This window comes from Saccopteryx leptura, chromosome 2 (assembly GCF_036850995.1).
Source record: "Saccopteryx leptura isolate mSacLep1 chromosome 2, mSacLep1_pri_phased_curated, whole genome shotgun sequence".
In the NCBI taxonomy this organism is placed as follows: domain Eukaryota; kingdom Metazoa; phylum Chordata; class Mammalia; order Chiroptera; family Emballonuridae; genus Saccopteryx; species Saccopteryx leptura.
The window spans coordinates 264,616,093-264,640,859 of record NC_089504.1 but is presented as its reverse complement, the minus strand read 5'-3'; the positions used below and the strand labels follow the sequence as shown (position 1 = coordinate 264,640,859).

The window sequence follows — 24,767 nt, the reverse complement described above, 5'->3', positions numbered from 1 at the left end:
GGATGAGAATAATGGTGAGTCCAGTCTGGTGTCTCTGGGAACTGCAGTTTAGCATGATTTCAGCAACACCTAAAGTTGACTCTGTCTACCCTTCCTCAAGCTTAAACTGGACTCAACAGGTTTCTCAGGAATTTCACCATTTATGCTAGTGAAAACCTCAATGCTCAGGAACATGATTAGGAACCTCTTAAACTGTGGCCAAAAGGGGCAATGTGCCTGAACCCGCATAGAGCAGAGGCAAGAGGTTCTTCTGTCTCTGCTGGTGGAGAGCTGTCACTGCTGGACAGGCTGCCCCTGCATGCTCAGCAGGTGGGCATCACTAAAGGGCTGGCAGGGGGCATTCTGGCGTTCCCCCCAGCTTAGTGTCCCCATCCACGCTAAGCTGCCTGGCTGGTGCCACTCACTCTATGATGACTCATCCTAAAGCTCCTTATCAAAGACAAGGCTTTGCGATGCTCACAGGCACACATGGAGAAGGGTTGGCCTGAAGCCGTATAAATTCCTTTGGCAGATGAGGGGCTCCTGGGATTGTAAAACCTAAACAGGAAGCATCCATCAGAGAACACGAGAAACTCAGCTGTGAAAGGCAGATACCAGGAAACTTCCAGGGCCATTGCCTAAACTATCAGGAAGGGTTTTCCTGGTGCATCGCGGCTATGAAATCAAATTTGTAAAAAAAAGTGGGAGGGATCAGGAAACCAAGGAACTCTTTTGAAGTCTTGTACCTCATTGACTCACCAGAGACTGCTGCTCCTGGAACTGTCCGTCATCGGCGGGGTCCATGCACGCCAGCTGGAATACTTCCTGTGGGGACAGCGGACTCATGGAAGGGTATCCACTCCGGGCACTCCTGAAAAGCAATGCCAAGCTCAGAGGTCATATGTAGATGACAGAAAAAACAGACATGTCTTTGCTGTCACCGATTCCCAACCAAGGCAACAACACCCTTTTATCTTGGTGGCCTTGTAAACCTGGTAAGTTACAGGTAGCTGGCCCTAAGATAGAAAATATTTAAAAAACAAACAAACATGGGAAAAAGAGAAGGCACTGTTTTCACCCTGCACTTGGAACCACTCGGCACTCGGCTGGTGACTAACATATCGGTGACAAATGACATCATTTGTCACACTCAGACATATGGAAGACCAAGGCTAGATTGTAAACTGGTTTCTGCTCAGTTTCTCCATTCGGCTGAAAAATGCCATACTTTACACAGTGAACAGTTTGTTTAAATATTAAGCAGTCATGGTCTTTAAAAAAATTTTTCCTCCACGCTTAGTAAGAATATGGCTTTATTGTGCCAACATGTCTGCCAAACTCAACAATTCAATGCCATGAAAGTTGACTGAAGTGTCTTTGCCAGACCCTGTGCCTGTTGGTTCATGAATGGGGTGGAATGATTTCAGAGGTTGGGGTAAGGAGGTGACCACCTCTGGGTTGATGGCTATGTAGAAGAATGCTTAAATGGCAATGGAAGAGAGCAGGGACAAAACCAGCTCAAAACTATGGAGAGCTGTCACAGGATGCCTATTATTAAGACACTTTGGCACCTGCACTCTTAGCCAATGGGATCCACGAGGCTGGCTGGGAGAGAAAGTCAGCAAATCTTTCCTAAAAATTTGCCTGCTGCTGCCATTCACTGGTAAATAGGTACCCTCTAACTGGCTCGAGAATGAATTTCCTGATCATGGGGAGAGGGACGGCAGTCAGCGACTGGGCAGGTAGGAGGGAGAGATGGGAGACCATCATTTTCATATTGAGTCTACTGCTAATGACTCCAGTAAAAATCTGAGACCTCAGCAAGAACCTGCCAGTCACTTCAAAACAGTCCACAGGTACACCCTACTGGGATCACAGGGAAAGCTGAATAGCAGAGAATCCTCCAGCCTGTCCCTTTGCTTTCACTGAATTCCCACAACCGTTACAGGGTGATCTGATACATAAATGACTGACTTTAATGTCCATTGTTTTCCTTCTCCTGAGAACCATTGGGAACAAGATGAGCATGGCTATTGTAAAAAATGGGTCCCCTTGTGCCCTGCAGAAAACAAGCCCGCACCCAGAGCTTGAGAGGCAGGACCCTGGAGCCACTAAGCAACCTCGCAGAGTTGAATACTTTGACCTCCTACTTCAAAAGCATCATCTGTCTTCTTGTTGTTAGGGCCAAGTCCAGAATTCTGACCACAGCCTCTCTCGTGATCTGGTCCTTACCTCGCCAGCCTTCGCTCCTTGAATTCTACTGGACTCTTTCATTCATTGAATGTGGCAGAGTTCTTTCTGTCTCAAGACTTGAATACAGGCTGCCCCCTGAAAACTTTTTCCATGTTATTTTGAAGTCGCCCTTCAAAATTCTTATCAAAAGTCACTTCCCTAAGGAAATCGCCTCTGCTCGCTCTCCTGCCTTACCTGGTCAGCTCTCCCTCTCCCAGGCGCTCAGATCATACTGCATGTGTTTCTTACCAGAACTGTAATTAGTCACTGGAAATAAGTCTTTTCTTTCTAATAATTCTGTTTCCCATCAGATGTAAGCTAACCGCGGGAGGAGCCCCGTCTGTCATACTCGCTACTCTGTCCTTGGAGCAGTCTTCACTTGAATGATAGAAAGCTCTAGAAACACAGATGGGCCCAAGGAAGCAGCCAGCTGCTCCACCAGTGTCCCCATTAAAGGTAGTGTACCAACATCTACCAGATCTCTGATGGCATCCTTGACTCCTCCCTCTCCTTCACGCCACGGGGCATATCGATCACCAAAACCTATCCATTACCTCTCAAGACTGACCCCCTCTCCCCGTTTCCATCCTGTTAGTCCCAGCCATTAATAATTTATGATAGTAGTCACTCATGAAGTGGTATCCGGTCTCTCGAATTGCTCTACTCCAACCCACTGAATCCACGAATGATCTTTGTAAAGCACAAATCAGATCACGTCATCCTGCTACGTAAAACCTCATTATCCTTGGATAAAACTGAACTTCTGTATCCTGTTTGTAATGACCCTACGTCCTGGCCTCTGTGTAGGGCTCCAAGCTCAACACCTGCCACCTCCAGGGACTGTGCTCCAACCGTCCTAACAGGTTAGACTCCTTACATTGACTACACTTCCTGTCTCCAAGAGCTTGCCTCTGAGTCTCACTTAAATGTTACTTCTCAGGGAAGCCTGCCCACACCCTCGGACGAGGCACACTGCTTCCTGTACATGGCGTCACAACAATCTACCCTTCTGCATTTTAACCACTGTCATCTGTAATTTCTTTTTCAAGATCTGTCTCCCTAGGGACAGTGATCACGTTGATGGCTGCATCTCCAGGCCCTGAGCCAGCTTTTGGGTTACATAAATATTGATCAAATCAATGAGGAAATGAATCAATAAACATGGGAGATTATGTTCTGATGGAAGGTCATTTGTTTAGCGAATTATAGTGGGTAAAATAGATCAATTTGACGGGGGGTGTCTGTCATTTCTAAGCCAACAACCCTTGAAAAAAACACTAAATCCTTCCTAAGCAGTGGTCTCACTCTGCACTCTCCTTCCTGCACAGATCAAAGAGAAACATCGACCTTGTTTTTTGTAGACAGGAGAATCTACATCTTGCTACCTTATCACATTTTTTTAAAATGACTGGTGGCCTTGGTCATGACACTGGGCCTTTTCTTCCAAATGTGTTGGATTGTGACCTCTGAAAATGATGCTTCTCAAAAACAGGTCCCCAACACCACAGGCAGAAAGAAATTAATGGTGTGAGAGATTCTAAATGGCATTCGGACAGAGGTCTCACTCCCGAGACCTCGATTCAATCACCCGATAATTACTGAGGTTGTGACAGTGATTATTGGTTCTTTGAGAGCTAGGACTGGGGTAAACCCAATCACAAAAGCTCATTTCCTCTGGGTAGAGGGACTTCGTGCCCTCTGCTACTCAGTACACGCTTGTTATAATATAAGGTGATAATAAGGTGTATATGCGAGCATTTATGACCAAATTGGGGCTAAGGCTGCAATTCAAAAGAACCAGCAAATTCCTTGAGTTTTGTTTCCACTGCCAAAACAGAAAATAAATTTTTTTTTGGCCTGATTTAAGCTTCCTTTTGTTCATTTCACATATAATGTAGTGAGAAGATTCTAGAATTGAAAATAAATGCCTTAATTCCCGTTCAGCTTCCCACAAGCCATATGGCTTTGGGTCACTGATTTAACCTCTCAAACTCCAGCTTCTTCATTTTTAAAGTGGTGATGCTCCTCTCCACCCTTCCTTCCTTGTGCATTCCCAGTGCTGTCTCTGGAGCTGGCCCCAGTACTACACATGCGTGGTTTGATCCCACCCCACCCTATCTTCTCAACCTCTGAGAAAGAGTTAGTGTTACTGCACAGGTGTTCCTGGGCAACGGGTTTCCGGGCCAGCATGCTCGCACGAGTGACAGAACACGAACAGGAGAGCCGTGGGCCCTCTGGTCTTACTCACAGGCCGGACACGGGGTCCTGCTGCAGATAGGGGAGGGCTTTGGCATTGGCGATGATCTCCTGAGGCAGAGACGAGGGCTCCATGCGCTGGAACATGGGTGCATTTTTCTGTGTTAGAAAACAAGGGACTCAAATGATTGGGTGAAAATACAATTTACTTGGGTAAAATAGCACGGTGGACAGCTTGTTTGGCTTTTTTATTTCTTTTGTGACAAAGAGAGGGACAGACAGAAGAAAGGAGAGAGATGAAAAGCATCAATTCTTCGTTGCAGCACCTTAGTTTCTCATTTGATTATTTCTCATATGTGCCTTGACTGGGGGGCTACAGCAGACTGGGTGACCCCTTGCTCAAGCTGGTGAGCTTTGTTCAAGCCAGTTGAGCCTGTGCTCAAGCTGGAGACCTCGGGGTTCTGAACCTGGGTCCTCCGCGTCCCAGTCCAACACTCTATATTCACTGCACCACTGCCTGATCAGGCTTGTTTGACTATTTTAACCTTTGACCCACTGGAGTATGAATCCCCTGACCCTAGAAAGTTCCTGGACCCTGCAGCCCGGGGGATGCACAGGCCTGTCCCCACAGGGGCCCCCCTGTGACTCAGGATCCACCCCGCCCCCCATACACTGTCAGTGACCTTCACCTGTTCCTCCAGCTGTTGCCTCTGCTTCTTCACCTTACTCTGTTTGTAGTAGTCCATGATCATCATCGCTGCATAGATTTTGCCCACAGTCAGGTCAGAGGCTGAAACACAAAGGTGGCATGGAAGGGTCAGGGGAGAAGGCAGGTGGGGGAGTCAGGACACCTCTAAAGCTCTGTGCTCCGCCCTTTGAAGCAGGTGTGCACCAGGCACTGAGGATACAGAGTGAACAGGACCTCTGTCTCCTCAGGGAGCTTCCACAGCCACTCAAGGAGCATGAGGGCATTACTAAGCATCACCTCCACTAGTCTGGATTTCCATCTCTGATAATAACATCCTTTTCCCACCCGCATGAGGGTCTGCTGCACAGTATGATGGGAAGGGAGAGAGCTATGCACCCCAAAACTTTCACCCACACACCCTAGTGAGAAAATGTTTTCCATTAATAATGGCAAAAGGAACTTTTGTTTCCTAAGGATACAAGAACAAGTTTCCCTTACCTCCTTGATCACTCTGTCTCCCACTCACCCCCTCCAAAAAAGGATGTGGCCTGGGCACGCTGGGCCCACTGTGACAAGGACTCCCAGGAGAGATGTCATACCTTTGGGCATTGGCACAAGCAGATCTAGCATCTTCTGGGACAGGTGAGGCCAGATGGCCAGGGTCTCCTTCTGGAGCTCTGAGTCAAGCTGCTGCCTGTCAGCACCACCTAGAATGAGATAAGTTACTAACCAACAGCACGGACACGGAAATGAAGATGGAGGGAGTAGGAACTGAACCAGCTTGGCTCCTCATATTCTCAAGGGGGAATCCTGGTACTTAGGGGCACTCGATCTCGCGATCTGGGTCTTTCTGCTGAAGAAGCAGAACATACGATCTGACACCCGTTTTCAATAATTCGGGGAGATCCTGCCACAGAGATCTGAGGCCCTGAGACCAAGATCAGCTTCCTCATTCACTGGAAAATCCTCCCAGATGCTCAGTATGTCAGAGGGGAAAATGGAAAGCCACCCGGGAGCCTCCCCCGCCTCATTAAGCGGACATCAATTCTTCCAGCGACTCCAACTCTGCGTTCGGAGTGACCTGATTTTAAAAAGGATTTGGATCAGGCAAGAGCAAGAAGGCTGAAGGTTCATCGGGAAGCAGTAAATCTTTTCTCTCCTAAATCACTGAGTTAAAAAATCAGAGGAACCAAGTGCCGCCATGACAGCACCTGCCACCGAAGCCTCCCAAGATGTTCAAGGTACCACATAAAAAAAGGACAAAATGAACACTCATTTGTTCAATAAGCACACATGTCTAAAACGCCCACAATGTGCTGGACACCGAGGGCCATGTACTATTAAAGCAGAAAGGAGCCATGGTGATGAGCAAACCTTTCATTTTGCCAAGAGGACATGAGCGATGTTGTGGTTACTGAATCTCAGAGCTGCAAGGAAGACCCTACTATCCGAACTCCAGGTCACTGCACTGTTAGAAGGATGACACAGTCCGAACACATCTGACCCACACCACCCTGCAGGTGCTGCTCTGAAATCACTTTTTCCTCCTTGAGCTCACCTTTGGCAATTTTGATGTCCAGGGCTGTCCGGATCAGAGCCATCAGGGTGGAGGTGAAGTGGACTGTCATGTCCTCGGCCACTGGCATATTCATCAGGACCAACCTCTGTGCCAGAGAGAGAAAAGAAACAGCCCAGAGGGAAAACATATCAAAAGCAACCTTGGTGTGAGGGGAAGGCAAGTGCAGAGGTCAAATGCAGAGACAAAAAAGAAGGGCAAGGATCCCACCCTCTCCCCAGCTGCTCTCCCTCCGCTACTGGAGGCTGGCTGGCTGTGGTTGGGGGTATTTTTTTCCCTAGGGAATGATGCCAAATTCCAAGGGAAGGGGGACAAGTCACTCTGGAGGACTCCTTCCTCCACAGTCCTGAGAATGTCTTTTACAGGGACAGGGATTTCCAGAGCGGCTCAGGGAAAGGAGTCAGCTCGGGGAGGGGGCTCCACTCCCCGTCACGGCTGCCCTGTGCTCCCCCTTGCCCCGCAAACACCCCCAAGGCTCAGGCAAAGACAGCGAGGGGGGAAACTCTGCTCATCTGACTTGAAGGATACATCCTGATGCCCCCTTTTTGAGTCTTTAAAACATGGAATTTGCCAGCACGTGACTAAACATGCAGAAGTCCAACTTATCCGATGGATGAGGTGGAGCAGAATGGGGAAGGGGATGCAAACAGGGTCGGGGTGACAGGAGAGAGGGAGCAGAGCAGACAGAATGAGAGAAGGGTGACCACGGCAGGAGCAGAGTGGGCAGGCCGCGTTCCCCTCGCGCAAAGGAAGGGGTCACACTGAAATGGCCAGATCCACTTTCCGGAGAGTATCTTGCTTTTGGAAATTCTTTCAACATTTCCTCCAATCCCAACACTCTTTCCCTTACCAGGGGCCATCCCAGAAATTCAGAGAGCTCAGGGCCACATCCCCACCCCCTGGTATTTTTGGATGTGGCCATCCTGAGCAAAAAGAAGCCAGCCTCTAAGCTGTGCATGGGGAGCCATGTGCTGGGGTGGGTGAAGATCCCTAACGGCCCCCGTTCCAACGAGATGTTCCCTGGAGCTAGACAGCTTGGAGTAACAGGAAAAAGGCCTCTGGAAGGACCACCAGCCCTGCAGGGAGGGCTGTGTCTCTTTCCAAAGCAGGCTCTCTAAGACTCCATTGGGACATTTTGCCTAACGTGATTCTACAGCTGTGGTGTCTCAGGAAGTTAAGCCAGTTTCTTGTTTGAATCCGTGTTCCATCTCTCTCCCACTTCCTTCAGCTTCCAGAGGAGTGGCAACACTGCTAAGCAGTAGTCCTAATGAATAAAAGAGCTCCAGAGTTCTGGGTCAGTCTCAACACCAAAGGAGTTCGGAGTAACTGACCAATTATGGAGAAAAGCAGCTCAGGCTTCAAAGCTCTTGAGCACCTGAGTGGCAGGTGATTTCCAATGGACAACGCTGCTCTGTGCAAACCAGGGGGAATCCACCCATCACTCGTTCATGCCAAGAAGGGAAATCTAAACCTGAATGCAACATGGCCCATTGTCAGCCTCTCCCTTGTACTGCCCAGAGAAGCGGGTGGCTGGGCTAGTGGGGAAAGGGAGCTGCAGGGAACTGCATCCTTTATCAGACATCATGGGATAGAAGTCATGTTCCTCTTTTTTTCTGCCACCTAGAAGGAACCATACCACCGTCCTTTCTATGTCCCGGAGGAAGAAATTTGTTAAAGAGTTTTCCTCCTAAAAATTTTTTTTCTTGAACCACGTTTACAGGAATTTCTGCATTACCTTAGCTTATCGGATTGAAGGTGCTTTTTTTTCTTTCTTTTTTTAATATGCTCAGATAGCTGTTTTGCTGTGGGTCCCCTGCAGGCCACCACTCTGCCTCCTCTAGAAGCACACATGCTACTGAACACTTCCTTTCTAGGAACCCACTCACAAGAAGCCACACGATTGTTGTTAAACACAGACTAACACACAACAAAGCCCACATTGAATACTATGGCAAACCATCCTTGGCATCGTTTCGGGACGTCACCCTTCCGTGAACCTTCCTGACCCTTCGGCCTCCTCATTTCTTTCTGCCTTGCTCCCCTCCGCCACCGCCCCCCAAGCCCGGCTTCCTCCCCACGGTTGGGCCTCCCCACCGCTGGGTCCCACTTTCTGTTGGTCTCTAGCCCAGAACAAAGGAAGGGGTGGTCTACCTTATACGCCACTTTGGAGGGACATCTCTTGCCGAGGCCTAGCGGAGGTGACATGAGAGTCAGCATTTCATACATCTCAGTGTAATGGATGCGGCCACTGCTCATGAAGGGGTGGCGGGTGGGGGGCAGAGCAGGGGAGGTGGCGGGGAGGAGGATGCAGACGGGTAGGAGAACAGGCATTCCCAGAAGAGCCGAAACAAAACAGACAGGTCATACGGAAAACAGGAGAGGAAAACAAAACAAAATGGACAAACAGGAAAAGAATAGGAAACCTGTTAATCAAGGCAGATCATACAGGTGACTCCATCCTGGTGTGGATTTATATCAGCCCCACACAGACCCGGGAACGCTGGCGGTAACCTGCGGTCCCTCTGCTGCGCGTGCGCACTGCCACGGAGGGCCTCGTCCGTCTGCGCCTCCGGGGTGAGCGCCACCCTGCGTCCCTGTCCACGCCATTGTCCCTCACACCACACAAGCTTGCTTTCCATTCCCAGGGCTGTGTGCGAGCGGTATAAACCAGATAGATGGCGTTCCGGCTGTGGGTTCAAGTTTCCAGGCACTGGCCAGGAAGTCGGGCCTCTCCTGCTCTGAACCCACAGGCGGGAGGCCGTGTATCCCCCTCTGAGCCGTGTGCGCAGCAGGAGGCGGTGACGTGAGCGTGGCGGGCTGTGGCTGTGGTCAGAGTCGCCCGTTGCTTCCACCTGGCTCTGCGAGGAAGAGTGCTCTTGACTCCCCAACATGTCCCAGGGCGATGGCATGCTGGGGACACGAGAAACAAAGCCAGGAGGAGGAAGAGCGCCCTTGCATGCCATGCTGCCCTCCCCTGCTCTCCCCTCATGCGGCTGCAGGTGTCACCAGGGTCAAGTTTAAAGAGTCTCAGCAGAGGCAGCTGTTTGGCCTCCCGCCTATGGGAATCACTGCGTCACCCTTCCAGGCCAGCTCCTGCCTGGGGCCCAGGTTGGCACCTGCCTGGGCCTGTCTTCCAGCTGCCTGTGCTGTGCCCCAGGGAGCTGCCCCAGGGAGCCTGCGCTCCCCTCTGCAGCGCAGGGAGAGGCTTCCTTATCTAGGGGGCTTGGCCTTGGACAGCAGCTGGGCAGAGCCACTGGGATGGTCGAGTCCCCAGGAGTCTGGCCGAATTGGAGAGGGAGGTTCTAGATGCCCTTGAACATGTCCTTGGTTTCACAAGCCAGCAGACTCCCTCGGCCTCCTCAACAGTATATGGCAGGACTCTGAGGCAAGAAATGTGCAGGAGCCCTGCATCCTCTACTGCCACCTTCCTAGCCCCTCTGAGCTATTCAATTCTTCCACCCCCCTCCCAGCGGTCTTCTTTTATCTGCTCTCACCTCCTGCTCTACTGCTCGTTTCTCACCTCCTTTCCTTCCTGTAGAGTTCATAATTGCTTCAGGCCAAGGGTCCAGGAGCTGAAGGGCGGGCAGAGGTAGGGTGACTAAATCACACCTGGTGACATTATGGGACATATGGGACGATGCTGTACCTTTGCTAAAAGGAGGCGTGTCTGTCTCCAGGGAGGGTAAAACAGAACTCTCTGCTTTTTCAAAACAGATTTCTGTATTGTAGGCGGGAGAGGCCCCTCTGGTTAGATCTATAGATTACAGTAGAGTGGAAACAGAGGATGTGTGTCCACGCACGAATGAGTGCGTGCATGGAAAGAAAGTGAGAGGTCCAACTGGCCTTTGCTATTAAGCCTTTTTTTTCCTCCCCTCCCCACCCCCACCCCCCAAAAACACCAACGTGCCCTTCTTCCTAATGTAACAGCTGCTGGTTCTGGGAGGGTTGGGACCTCTTTAAACTCAAAGGAAAGCGACATGAAGGTTCCCTCATGTGGTGCGGTGGTGGTGGAGCAGAACAGAGAGGAGGGGTTCCAGGTGGCACCCCACCGCCAGTCGCGGCTGGGGACTGGGAGGCAAACCTTGCAAGCCACCCTGTAGGGGCAGTTCTCTCCCAGGCCCAGAGGCGGCGAGATGACCCGCACTAATTTGTACATATCCTTATACGGGATCCTGCCACTGGAAAGGAAGCAGAAGTGGGTTAATAGGACACTCAGAGACTGTGGGAAAGAAACAGCTTAGCCACGAAGGGCGTGGCTGGGCCCAGCACCGCCAGACCAGGAGAGACTGAGCACGGAAAGCACCAGCAAAGCGTCATCTGGCGAACTGAACTGACCCCACTTTTCTAAGGCAATCGAGCCCATCTAATGCCCAAAGGGACTGCCTGGCGACCGAGCGCATCCTGAGACCTATCTGGCCAACACCTGGCCAGGTGCAGAAGATGGACCCCAGCTCGGGAGAGGCCTGGAAGAACAAAGCCCACCCATTCCCAAATGCTCTGACCACAGTCACAAGCAGATGCCAGGCTGCCGTGAAGTGGACGGCAGAATTGTTTGTTTTTCACAGACACGGCTGGCCGGCCGGCAGCCAGCTCCTCAGAGCCACTTGTCGGGCGGAGAGGGAGCAGGCGCCTTTCTGCGGACTGTCAGAGACACGTTTCCCGTGAGGCTAATGAGCACAGAGCACAGTTGGCACAAGGGAAGCTGTAAAGGGCTGTGCTTCCCCGTGTGGCAGATCCGCCCTGCGTGGAGCTTGGGCAAGCTCTTCTCCGCTCAGGGAGCCCACCTGGGTCTGCACTCAGACAGAGCTTCTCTCCCCAGCTCCACGCCACTGACTGCCAGGCCCCCAGGCAGCTTGGTCTTCACCAGTTCGAATTCCAGGAACTGTAAGATCTATCTCACCAGCCCCTTTCCCCCCGAGCCTGCTGGAGAGTTCTCAGTTTCTGTGGAATGGACAGAATCAACAACTGATTCGTTTTCAGTAGCTAAAGCATTTGGTGCAGAGGGGCCTGGACACATCCCGGTATGAACCAGGGTCTCCCGCTCTGAGCACCAGTCCTCACCAGCAGCCGTGTGGAGACCTGGGCTTGACCCAAGCTTCACTCCTCCTAGCCTGTTCTTGACCTGGGTGTTGATTTTTCCTCTTCCCAACAGCAGCTCCTCAGTACTTCCAAGTCTCTTTTAACTCTTGAGAGGAAGTTACTTGAACCACTTGTTTTCCTGTTTTCTTATTGGGATAGGGACATGGATGAGCTTGTGCTGCTGTCTCTAAGCTGATGGTCTTCACAACCTGTGCCAGTCTTCATTTTGAAACACTGCTTCACTGTATCTTTGTTAGTCCCTCCCCCTTCTCACAGACAGGACCAACGAGGAAACTCTAACGAGTTGTGCTGTGAATCTCAAAGCCAACGGAAGAGGGTCTCTTTTTTCTTTTTGCTCTCACAGCGCATGCGTCTAAGCCTCATGAGTCGTCCTCATGGAACTGCTTCTTCCCAGCGGCTGGTATGAATGGGGAGGGACATGTTTGATGCACATGGCATTTGGGGCCCAAGGTAATATGAAACCACAGGAAGTTGGGGTTTCTGACAGCCAAGGACACCTGACAGAGGCCAGGGGAGCAGGGGACTCCTCTGCTAGTCATTGGTTTCTCCTCCCTCAGGTTCCCAATCTTGTGGCCATCCATACTTTACTGACCATCTTTCCATGCTTTTCAGTCACTTTCTCACATGGTTACTGTCAATGATAACAACAATTACACACGCAATTTAATCTAATCCTCCCAACCAGCCTTCAAGGTTGGTACCATTACTACCGTTTTACAGAGGAGGGAGCTCCGAGCGGTGCAGGTCCTTGTCTAAAGCCATGAAGCTGACAGATGCCGGCCTGGCTGCACCCCCCTCTGACAGCCAGCCCGCCCAGTGCTCTCTAAGTAGCCTGTCTACTAGAAAGTAAGCCCAGAAAGTAAAAGCTATTGCTCAGCCACTGTAACAGGAAAGGATTTAGAGAACTCGGAGCCCTGAGTCACTACTAATGACTGAGGGATAAGAGGAATTTTTGATTCACAGTTCTAACCTGTAAAGCAGTGACCCAAGTTCAACAGCCTCACGGAAGGATAGATTTGGAGAAGAGTCTCAGATTATAAAGGGGTTCCAGGTGGAAGCAACAGGGTCCATTCCGTGAAGGATGGCATTTCTTGTAGTACTTTCAGAGGGGGCCCAGAATGGAGAAATGAGTGGGATAAGACCCTCAAGCTAAAGTGACATGGGACAGAGAAGAACCCGGGGAGTGAGCACTCGGAACTCTCACCCGTCTTCAACCACGAGGGCCAAAATGTTGTCTTCGAACTCTAAAGCAGGGACCAGCAAGCTTTTCCCATCAAGCTCAGAGAGTAAATGATTTTTTTTCTTTTTTTTGTATTTCTCTGAAGTTGGAAACGGGGAGGCAGTCAGACAGACTCCCGCATGCGCCCGACTGGGATCCACCCGGCACACCCACCAGGGGGCGATGCTCTGCCCATCTTGGGGTGTTGTTCTGCTGCAACCAGAGCCATTCCAGTGCCTGAGGCAGAGGCCACAGAGCCATCCTCAGCGCCCGGGCAATCTCTGCTCCAATGGAGCCTTGGCTACGGGAGGGGAAGAGAGAAACAGAGGAAGGAGAGGGGGAGGGGCGCTTCTCCTATGTGCCCTGGCTGGGAATCGAACCCAGGACTCCTGCACGCAAGGCCGACGCTCTACCACTGAGCCAACCGGCCAGAGCCAGTAAATGATTTTGAATTTGAGGGCCATACTGCCTCTATCACGACTACCCAGGTCTGCTGTGTCATGTGACAACAGCCTTGGACAACCCACAAATGAATGAGTAAGTCTGTGTTCCATTATAACATTATTTGCAAAGACAGGCACCCGGCCACATTTAGCCCAGGGGTTGTTGCTGCTAACCCCTGCTTTAAAGCCCAGAGGGCACAACTCCCTGCAGAGGTATTGGACATTGAGAGAGACCTGGGGTGGGGCACAGTGATACCCACAAATTCCTGACATTTAATTCAGTTTCATGAAATAAAAATCCACAAGTGTTTAAGAAATCAGTTAGAAGGGCAACATGCTTGTTTTATATTTATATATATATAAAAAATTTCAGTTATCTCAAACTGTATCTTTTGAGAGGGATGAGAGAAATCAGACTCTACTGTCACTGACCGTGGTGGCCAGATGTCCGACTGGCCCAGAAAAGCCTTGCACCCCCCCCCCCCCCCCATGACTCAACCATCAGGCAGGAAAAGAGGGGATTATAGGAAGCTCCTTCAGGGGCTGAGCCCGAATACTCTGGGGTACGAGGACAGTGATGTGACTGGCACAGAAAAGGGGAGCCTGTCATAGAAGGAAGGAGCAGGGGGAGGGAGAGAAAGAAGCTGCGTCTCTGACCCCGGAGCCGCGCAGAGGACTCAGCCCCTCCACTGGGCCACAACCGAGAGGAATCTCCTCTCTCTGGGTCACCAGCAAGCATTTGGGTGGCTCTAATGCCGACCTCCGCCTTGAGAACTCGAGAGGCGCCCCCATACAGGCCCCAGGGGGTGGCCAGGCAGCCTACTCACCATGCGGCTCGGTCGTATTCTGCCCAGACGCGGACAAACTCGTCCAGGTGGTGCGGCCCCAGGATGGACGAGTCCCGAGTCAGGTACTCAAAGTTGTCCATGATGACGGCCACAAACAGGTTGAGCATCTGGAGGGCACAAGAAGAAGAGTTGGAGAGTTAGGAGAAAGTAAAAGCAGAAAAACAGGCATCGAGGCACACTGACATTTAAAAATCTGTAAAAGTCTGTATGGCGGAAGGTCCTGACGCAGAGCGCTGTTGATCTTGCTGAAGGCGCCACCTTTACATTATCTGTGCCACACATTTCATTGTGCAATCTGCATTATTTCAGTGTCCTATGCCACTTTCTGTCTGCAAAGTACTCCAATAGTTGCTTTTCGCTTCTGATATCTGCTCCAGGCATTTAACTGTTACTGTAGCAGCAGAGGGAGCAGCAGCGACAACAGGCTGGAAGGCTGGAGGAAGTCAAGGCTGAGAGCCACCTCCTTTCCACCCCACCCCTACCCTTGTGCCCCCAGAGGAGCCAACAGAACTGGTAGGACGTCTCAGTGCTGACTGCCTGGCTTACTGTGTGCCAACGTGAAGCTGTTTAAAGCTCTTGAGCGGCTTCCAAGACCCTGTTCTCCCACTTACTTGTGCAACATTTATTGTCCACCTACTGTATTCCAAACAGAGAACCAGGTGCTGGGGAGAGGGGAGATGGTTCTTATCCAGAGACCGAGTCCCAGGCCTACATCGCTTCAAGCCCAGCAGACATCCACTCAATGTTCTCCCTTGAGTATTCTTACAGACTTATTTAGTATTGAGTAAAGACGGTGACATATTGCAAACACACAAATGTTACAGATTTTTTGTTTGTTTAAAAAGAGCCAGGAAAACCTGCATATGCAGGTTACGGTGGGAACAGACAGGAGTGTGGATCTGAATTTCACATAATTTTCTCGTCATGAAATATTACTCATCCTCTGACTTGCTTCCTCAATCATTTAAGAATGTAAGAACCGTTGTTCGCTCAGGGGCCTTACAAACACAGGCGGTAAACGGCCTGGCCGGTGGGCTGTGGTGTGCTGACCTCTGGTCTAGATTGTGCAGCAAGGGGGACCACCGAAGGGGGCTAGACTGGGAGAGAGATGGGGAGCGATATTCGCATGCAGAAGAAGCCCTGGCAGCAGTGCCCTGACCCCAGCCAGTGGCAGGACAGCAGCACCGAGGAGACAGTTAAAGGAAGCAGAATTGACAGGATGAGGTGGCCACAGTGAACGGCATTATTTTGTTGATTCTTGGGTGCCCAGCGCCCGTGGACCGCACTTCTGCCCTTTGGGGGATGCACCGCTCACCTGTTCCTAGTTAATATGGTTCAGTGGGGTACCACCTGGGGCCCAGGCTTCACCCAGTCATTAAATCCCATTCTGCTGGGCCACAGTGACTGGTGAGCCAATCAAGGCCAGTAAGATGGTATTGACCCTTCAGGGCAAAATACTTCTTCCCTGTTGGTCTCGAATGTACCAAGACTGCTGCAGGCGCCTTGGAGACAGACGCTGGGGGTGTTTGAGGAAAGAACTCCCATGGAAGAGCCTGGAGCAAGGGAGCTATGAATAGAAAACAAGAAACCCCTGGTCCTGCTGATGTCATAGCAGCCCCAGATCAAGCTTGCTTAAGCCTGCCCTGCCCAAGGACTCCTCATTGCCATGTGCCTATAAAATCCCTTTTTTTGTTTGGCCAGATGTAGCGGGGCTTTGTGTCATTTGCAAATGAAAGAGTCCTGCCTGATAGAGACCAGTGGACTCTGTTGCTGACTCCAGGTGAAGTGGCTGGGTAGTAGAGGACAGGCTTCCTCCCTTCCTCTCTCCCTCCACCTAGAATACGCCTGGAGGTCTACAATCATGAGGATGAGGGACATTCCTGGAGGTAAAGGAGCAGAGAGAGTCTGGGCACTCATCACTCTGTGGAGCTAGCACAAACGCTACCGGGCTGCCTCCCTCCAGAGTTCACTGGTGTTCAAGGTTAATCAACATCCCTCTTGCTTAAGCCACTGCCATTCAGGGAGTTCTGTCTCAGGCAGCTAAACCTGACCCTAGCATGGGCCTGCCTTCCTGCCACTGAGACTGGAGCCACAGTCCGTGGCTGCATGGATTATAAAGGGGTTTCTGTGTATCCACACATACCTTGGACACTCCTTTCTTGGTCCCTATTATTCCTGTTAATGAAAACCTCAAGTATTTGTTACTGCTTTACATTTGCATAGTCTTGTATAATGGTGTGCACACTCACACCCATTATTTGTTTTAAAGCTTGCTCTGACTTTGCACGAGGCAGCTCTCATGGCCATCCGCCCTTCAAGGACAGAAGTGCTTCCTCACACATTGGCATTCCTAGTTCGAAGTACACAGCCCAGCACATCACAGCCCATCAGTAAACCTTTCCAGACGGCTGCTTTGAGCTGAGGAGCTATGTGACTTGCCCAAGGTCACAAAGTCAGTCTCGGAGCTTTGAAAGCAGATCTCGGACTGAATATAGCCTCTTTAAAAATAACATTAATGTGAATTATGCAGCACCGTCCATCTCAGAATTCCAACAGTACCTTTATAGTCTCTAATTAATTTTCCAGTTATATCTCTGGTTTCTTTTAAAATATTTATTATTAAACACTTACACCATGTAGGTTAAAACCGAGATGTCTACATGTTGTTTTACACGCCCCATTGCACCCCATCCAGCAGCGCCGAGACCCCTGTCTGCCTTTCCCTCTTCAGCTGTAGGTGACAAAGGGACCCTAACTCAGCTTTCCCCAGTGCCTAGCCCTTTATTTTATTTTTTTTTCATTTTTTTTTTATTAAATTTAAAATCTGAAGCTGGAAACGGGGAGAGACAGTCAGACAGACTCCCGCATGCGCCCGACCGGGATCCACCCGGCACGCCCACCAGGGGGCGATGCTCTGCCCACCAGGGGGCGATGCTCTGCCCCTCCGGGGTGTCGCTCTGCCGCTACCAGAGCCACTCTAGCGCCTGGGGCAGAGGCCAAGAAGCCATCCCCAGCGCCCGGGCCATCTTTGCTCCAATGGAGCCTCGGCTGCGGGAGGGGAAGAGAGAGACAGAGAGGAAGGGGGGGGGGTGGAGAAGCAAATAGGCGCTTCTTCTATGTGCCCTGGCCGGGAATCGAACTCCGGGTCCCCCGCACGCCAGGCCGACGCTCTACCGCTGAGCCAACCGGCCAGGGCCCAGTGCCTAGCCCTTTAATAGTCACCCAGTACACGTGTGCTGAGCATGTGAATGAATCAACCTAAAACTCCCAATGAACATCAATCTAAATTGCTTTTCAGTTATTTTTATTATACAGTCTACTTCCATATTTCTAAATAGAATACTGTTTGTGTGTGTGTTTCACTTTAAAACCTTCTGTAGGGCATGCATCGAAATACACGGATCCACTCACCATGCAAATACACTTAATCTCAAGTTGTCTTCCATCCCACCCTACGGAAGCTACAACAGCAGCAAAGCCCAGAACTCGGCATGGGCGACTGATGTAGCATTTAATTCCCTCTGTGTGCACTACCTGCTGTCACCCTTAGTCAACTTGCAAGCCACTTGCCCTCACCTGAGAGCTGGATATGTGGCAAGTCCCCTTAGGGTCACTTTAGACATAGAAATGCCTGGATGAAAGTTCACTTTTTGCTGTACGGCTGTGAAATTGGCCACTTTCAGAGACATGGCTTTAGTTTTAGATTTTTGAACAGCCAGTGCCATTAGCAATGACGCTGAACTAAAGGACATTGGGGAGGCCAGAGACACTGGACTGACCCTGTGATGGACTTGGCAGTAACACCTCAATCATCATTCTGTCTCTGCACTTGTCTGGTTATGCAGTGTTGAGGTTTCTGGATGCTGGCATGCTGAGTCATGCTTTCTCCCAAAGAAAGAATGCAAGTGGCACCTAGGGCTTCTCACTATTCTATAAGTAGCTGTGCTCCACAGATAGTACTCAACATTTCCTAATGCCTGAAGCAATCGTACCTTTGCCTGTCATCAAGCTGGCCAACTGTCAGCAAACATAACAACATAAGAATCACATCGATTACATTGCATATTATCATCAATCTTATTCTTATTGATGCTACTGCCTTATAGTTTCGAGGTACTTTTCTCAAACAGTTTGAAGGTCTCCAGAGAGAGAGAAAGAGAGAAGACAATCTGGGCCTTCCTTATAAAATGTCCGAGGGCCAGAAGAGAAAGAAAGGACTCACCGTGGGTCACAACGTTCACGGCTCTATTCGCTGACCCTCACCCCCACCCCTTCTGGCAGCAATCCTTCCCGGGAGGCGGCAAAGGCTTCCCTCAGGCCTGGGCAGTCACCCACTGGGAGTCTGAGAGGCACTCTGGCCTCCAAGAGTTCTCTTGAGAAGAACCTAGTTTTCCACGTGAGCAGGGGGACGTGTGTGCCCCTCCCCAGAGGAACCCTCCTGTGACTGTGTACCAGAGGGGTGGGGCTGGGCTGGCGTGGGCAGGAGCACGCTGTGACTCACCAGGAAGGAGCAGAAGAAGATGAAGGAGACGAAGTAGACGTAGGCCAGGTCGGTGCCGCAGCGTTCGTTCTCGCTCTGCCCCGAGGGCGCCGTGGTGTCAGGCTCGCAGCCCTTCTCCCCGAGGCAGGACAGCATGATCTCCTGCCAGGCCTCCCCCGTGGCACTCCTGAGCCCAGGGCACAGTCCGGGCATTAGCAGCAGGTCTGCATGTCCTGCCCCCTGCTTGCCCCTCTCTCCCAATCCGCCCTTCCTTTCCTCTTGCCGGAGGCCCGACGGGTTCACTTGGCACCTGCGGTGCTCGAGGCTCTCCATCCGCAGACGGAGGGTGCCCACGAGGTGTCTCGGGTCCTGCCACCTCACCCACTGCTTCGCTGTTTTTGGAAGACTCTCTGCTGACTGTGGTGGTACTTTCTAGGACGCCACACCAATCTGGCCATCCAAGGCTTCAGGCCGGACATGGAATCTGATCTGCAAGCAACTATCCTTGCCTTCCCCCCTCTCAGAGCCCTGAAGGACGTGCTGAAGCTGCAACTTGCAAATTAACTACTGAGGCAAAGATGTGGAGGAAACTTTCCAGTGTCACCTGGCGGTTCTGCGGAGACTTGGCCTCCGCCCCGCCCCTGCCCTGACTCCACTGTAATCCCGACAGGAGCTCAGCGAGTGGGATGAAGAGACAGAGGGGATGGGAGAGGAGAGGACCAACTATGTCCCCTTGGCAGGAGGCTCCAGCTACCATAGTAACGCATCCAGGTACCTGAAGAGTAGCATGAGGGACCCGAAGAAACTCCGGAAGTTGTTGTGCCGGTTGATGTGACTCTCTTCGTCTAGTTTTATGTTTCCAAATACCTTGTGGAGAAAAACCAATGAGCATTACTGAGCTGTGAGATGCACTCAGCACAGCGATATTAGACGTAGGATTGGCAAAACCACATGCGCGCCCCATTCTGATGGCCTTACCCAGAGAGGCCAATGCACTGCATGCTCTTGGCCTGCTAAGCAGGAGTAAAGAGAAGACCATATAAGGCAAGATCTTTTGAAATCATTCTGCCTGTATGTGGTTTGGCCCACACCTCATTGGGTCTTTTTATTTCTGTGGTACCTGTCACCATGGCACTCACCACGGTACCCAAGCTGTCTGTGAAAGTCATCACTCGTAACAGGAGTCAGGGAAGGAACTACCCCTCTCTGCCTGTCTCAGGAAGTAACAATGTGAGCATCTGTCTCGCAGAAGGCTGGGATTTATGGCTTGGGAAGTTGCTGCCCTGAAATTCACAAGCAGTTTAGGTCAGAGAAGGGTATCTGTATCTTCCCTGGGCATGTCCCTATCCAGAGAGTCAAATATCAGGCTGCCTTGTCTGTAAACTATAGTCCATGAGAATGGGCACCCACACAGAAAGTCCAGGCTGACAGAACGAAGAAAGTCAGGACACCTGGATGCTTTGAAGAAGACAAAGGAAATGGATTTGGGCAGATCTGGCTACAGAGCGAGTTTACTAATCCACTAGTGGTCATTGGACTTAGAATGGGGTTACCATGCAAGTTCACATGAAAAAAAAAGGGGTGGGGACCCAGAGATCTTTATCCGCAGACAGTGATGAACTCTCAAACACAGAGCTGCCTGGAGCCAAGGTTGACCCAAGTATCTCTGGCTGTGCACGGTGTCCTCCCATGTGCACTCTCCTCCTCACCCGTGTTTCCAACATCACAACCTATTCTTGCAGGTCACTGTTTGTACAACTGAGGGCTCACAGGTCACTTTTCCAGCCTTTTGAGACGAATTGCAGCCTATATTTAATACGTTTCCATTGATCTAAAATATGCTCAATGCAACATCTTTTCCCCCTAACAGTTTTCAGAATGTGCAATTCAGGAACAATCTCTGCCCCCAGCTTTTTTGCTCATATAACTCCCACGGACACCTGCTTTGGGAATTTGTTCTTAACGTTGATTTTCCAAAACCCAAATACTACTTGTCTCTCGGGGAGAATGGAGGGGGCAGGCTCAGCAGCACTGGGGAAGTGGGGAAGGAGGAAGGTAAGGAGGTAGAGGGCCCCAGAGAGACAAAGAACAGCAAGCGAAAAAATCCCAAACCACCAAAACTAATTCTGGAAGCCCCAGAAGGAAACAGTCAGGTCCCCTTGCCCGTGTTCACACAGCCTTCTCTCTTTGCACCCTCTTGGTTCAGAACCCATGATTTATCCCTCATTCATCACATACACTAAACTTGGTGTATTTTCTCCCTATGACATACCTGAAGCCAGGGGTCCTCAAACTATGGCCCGCGGGCCACATGCAGCTCCCTGAGGCCATTTATCCGGCCCCCACCACACTTCCGGAAAGGGCACCTCTTTCATTGGTGGTCAGTGAAAGGAGCACATTGACCATCTCATTAGCCAAAAGCAGGTCCATAGTTCCCATTGAAATATTGGTCAGTTTGTTGATTTAAATGTATTCATTCTTTATTTTAAATATTGTATTTGTTCTCGTTTTGTTTTTTACTTTAAAATAAGATATGTGCAGTGTGCATAGGGATTCGTTTATAGTATTTTTTTTATAGTCTGGCCCTCCAACAGTCTGAGGGACAGTGAACTGGCCCCCTGTGTAAAATGTTTGGGGACCCCTGCCTGAAGCCATCCTTGGTTGCCATCATTATGACTTTCTCAAACACCATCTCCAATCATGAACTATATAGTTAAAGGGCAGGCTGGGATTCTGCATGAGGTATGTGTGTAATAGCCAAAGAAACCAAAGCTTATATTGAATGCACTCCAAGAAAATTTTCAAAACTGTGTATTTAATGTGAGGGTGGTCTTTAAAATATTTTCACCTTTTTATTTTTAGCTTTCACTTAGTTCTTATCACTAACCCAAATCTCCTATATCAAATGAGTACAGAAAAGTAAAATGAGATACTGAGACCTATCAGAAAACTTACTAAAGGTACAAGCTGAAATCCATTTTCACTTGGAATCGCAGAACTTTAGAACTAGGAAGAACCTCTAGAACTATCTATCCAACTCATCTACTGTATAGGTGAGGATATGAAGCCCAGAGAGATTCAGTGACTGGACCAAGTTTGCACAGCTGGTCAGTGGTGGAGCTAAGGCAGAAAACCTCACCTCCAGGGACCTATAGCCCCTGAGCACTTTTCCACACCCAGCAAGTTACTCCTTCCTTTCACGTCCAGATTCCTCTGCAAAGCTCTCTCTTCTTCCAAGGTGACTTTGAAAGTTCAGAATAACAGTCCTTCTCATAGAGACAACTTGTTGCCATTTATCTCTCTAACACTTTGTCTACTGCCCTTTGGCCTTTGTTTTTATGGATCCCTCTGCTTTGTTATGACAATGTGAGATGCAACCTTTCTAGTTAGAAGCTTTGTATCTCTCTCTCTCTCTCTCTCTCTCTCTCTCTCTCTCATGTACATGCATACATACATGGAGGGGTAAGAACATACATTAGTATAGTGCTGTGGTTCTCAACCTGTGGGTCGCGACCCCGGCGGGGGTCGAATGACCAAAACACAGGGGTCACGACCCACAGGTTGAGAACCGCTGGTATAGTGTCTGGCACACTCAGGAACTCAAGTAATGGTAAACAGCATTACCATCATTATCAATAGTATTAATAACCAGTTAGTGTTGGAGATGGTGTAATTCCACTTTATTTTGCTTGAAAATGAAAAAGGAGGTATTTTAAAGCATAAGCAAAAAAAGAACTTAATCATTCTATTTGGCTGTGCAGGAACATTTTAAGGCTAGAATTGAATATTTGAGAGTTTGAAGGGACTTAATAGAAGTCATCAAGCCAATCTCCAAGTTCTCTGGGATTCAGCTTATAACACACCCTGGACATCATCATTAACGCTCTACTGAAATATCCTTTGTGAAGAAGAACTCATTATTTTTCAACCAAGTCTCACACTTTTTGACACTAGACATCCTATCGTATATTTGGAGAACAAAACTCTCCAGTAATGGGGTTAGAAGGAGAACAAAATAAAGAAATGCAGGCGAGAGAGAGGAGCAAAACGCAGAGCCTTTCCGATACGCCCAGGCAGGGGCTGCTGACGCCGCAAGCCTGGAAGGCGCGTCCAACGGCTCCAGATGGCGGTACCACGGAGAAGACAGCTGGCCGTCCAAAGGGGGCCCAACTGCCTGACTGCACTCGGCTGAAGTTCCATGCTGGGGCTTAGTCTCCACACCTCTAAGCCTGAAGGTTAGCCTCCCTGAGGCAAGCAGAAAGCCCATGTATCCAGCTGGGAGGTCCATGGGCTGTGCTGCTGTTTGCTGGCGGTAGGAGCCCACCCACTATAAATGACAGTTGCCCTTGGAAGAACCTTTGGCATTTTCTGCATAAATATCCAGGTGGGAACCTGACCCCTAATTGTCCATTCTCAAACTGGAAAGGACACGGTAACCCAAGAGAGCTGGCCAGCGAGGTGCGTGGCCCTTTGAGAGGAATTAGTGGGAATGTGACTCTGGGTCTAGGGGTTTGGCACGCTGCCAGGAACGATAGGCATTGTTCCCAATGACGCAGCTGAAGGGCGTAAGTCTCAGCCATTCATCAACTCAGAGGTATTTTGTGTCGCTGTATACTGAACAACCATCTGACCTCCTCGGAAGCTTAGCTCCAATACGTGAGCTTCCGAGCAATGTGTCAGCAGGAGCCTTGGCCCCTCCTCCACCTCATGGGGACCCCCTGGCTAAGAACACTGGGGCCACCTTTGATGGGGTTTCATCGTTGCCCCCACAGAAGTCCAGCTGCTCCTAAGTCCTCGCCATGGTCTCACAACCTCAGGTGAAGCCCCTGGCCCGGAACACCCTGAAGACCCGGGCAACCTGAGCGGGAAAGCCAGCACATGGGAAATTGCAAAGGTCACACTCACACCGCAACAAGACCGCGGGCTGCTCAGGCAGAGACAGCCTGGGCAACAACCATCCCCTCCGGGCCCTGCATCCGCCAGCTCACCTGCATCCCAATGATGGCGTAGATGAAGAAAAGCATGGCGATCAACAGGCAGACGTAGGGGAGGGCCTGAAAGGAAAGCAGAGATGTGACCACAAACTCAGAGGCAGGCAGCTGTCAGGCTCAACGACGTGCAGTCACAGGCGTGCAGCAACTCCTGCCCGGAGGCTGGCTCACGCGGGGCTCTCTAGGGCGCTGGGTGCCCTGGGGATGTCCCGTTTTGGGGTGCCATACTTTGCCAATGGCCACATCCTCTGTATATTCCAGATGTGGAAACTGTTGGCCACAGGTAGGCTTGTAATTTACCTTCTGTCAAGAATGCTCCCTCACACATAAGTACGGCCCAGGACCCCAGGGTGAGCTGGGAGAACCTCCTGGGCCAGGGACTCATCCCACTTTGCACGTGGAATATTAATAACGTGGGCAATTGTGATGCAAATTACCCAGCAAGAGTCCAACTCTGGCTCCCATCCTCACCTTACCTCTTCCCACTCCCTCGCTCAGTGCGAAGCCCCTAGGAGTATCCGGACATAAACTCAAATGCTGGGGTCTCCCTTATTTGTCAGTTTCTAGAAGGATCCTTCATCCACTGATAAAACATTTTTCCCCAAAGTTTTAGCCTCCTGACATTTCCATGTGTGTCAGGAAAAATTTCCCCCAAACCCTTGTGGGTGTCAGACACCTCAAAGCCCCGCCATGAAACCAGGTGGCAGAAAATCCCACACCAGGCGAGCTAACTGCCACTTGGGATAACGTTTCAATTATGGCATGAAGGGGGCCAGGCCAGGAGATAGATGTAAGGCCGGAAACTGCCCCAGGTAGCTGGGGGCATGCAGACATAGGGCAGTTTGGTTCGGGGGCCAGGGTGGGCACTGCAATTCTGGGTTGATCTCAGAGCTGAAATGGAAATCCCTCTTCTTTGTCGTCCAGTAAGCACAGGGAAGACGGTGCAACTCTGTGTTGCCCGTCTGCCTTCAGTGCGGACAGCGCCCAGCCCAGGAGATCAATTACAGGCTTCCAG

The 24,767-nt window shown here is 50.5% G+C and overlaps 1 protein-coding gene and 1 non-coding gene across 3 annotated transcripts in view; both read right to left on the bottom strand.

Annotated features, from left to right (window-relative positions):
- The window catches only part of CACNA1E (calcium voltage-gated channel subunit alpha1 E), a 359,312-nt gene that overhangs the window by 8,198 nt on the left and 326,347 nt on the right, over positions 1 to 24,767 (bottom strand). For both annotated transcript variants that reach the window (XM_066361678.1, XM_066361677.1), the window contains 10 exons: positions 23,750 to 23,815; positions 19,537 to 19,628; positions 18,783 to 18,948; positions 14,261 to 14,388; positions 8,823 to 8,919; positions 6,654 to 6,759; positions 5,695 to 5,802; positions 5,097 to 5,197; positions 4,460 to 4,566; positions 739 to 850 (listed from right to left, as the gene is read on the bottom strand). In XM_066361678.1, the coding sequence (XP_066217775.1) occupies positions 739 to 850; positions 4,460 to 4,566; positions 5,097 to 5,197; positions 5,695 to 5,802; positions 6,654 to 6,759; positions 8,823 to 8,919; positions 14,261 to 14,388; positions 18,783 to 18,948; positions 19,537 to 19,628; positions 23,750 to 23,815 (1,083 nt within the window). The remainder of the gene's footprint in view (positions 1 to 738; positions 851 to 4,459; positions 4,567 to 5,096; positions 5,198 to 5,694; positions 5,803 to 6,653; positions 6,760 to 8,822; positions 8,920 to 14,260; positions 14,389 to 18,782; positions 18,949 to 19,536; positions 19,629 to 23,749; positions 23,816 to 24,767) is intronic.
- TRNAA-UGC (transfer RNA alanine (anticodon UGC)) lies at positions 13,350 to 13,425 on the bottom strand. The gene has a single exon. It is a non-coding gene; the product is annotated as a tRNA-Ala (tRNA).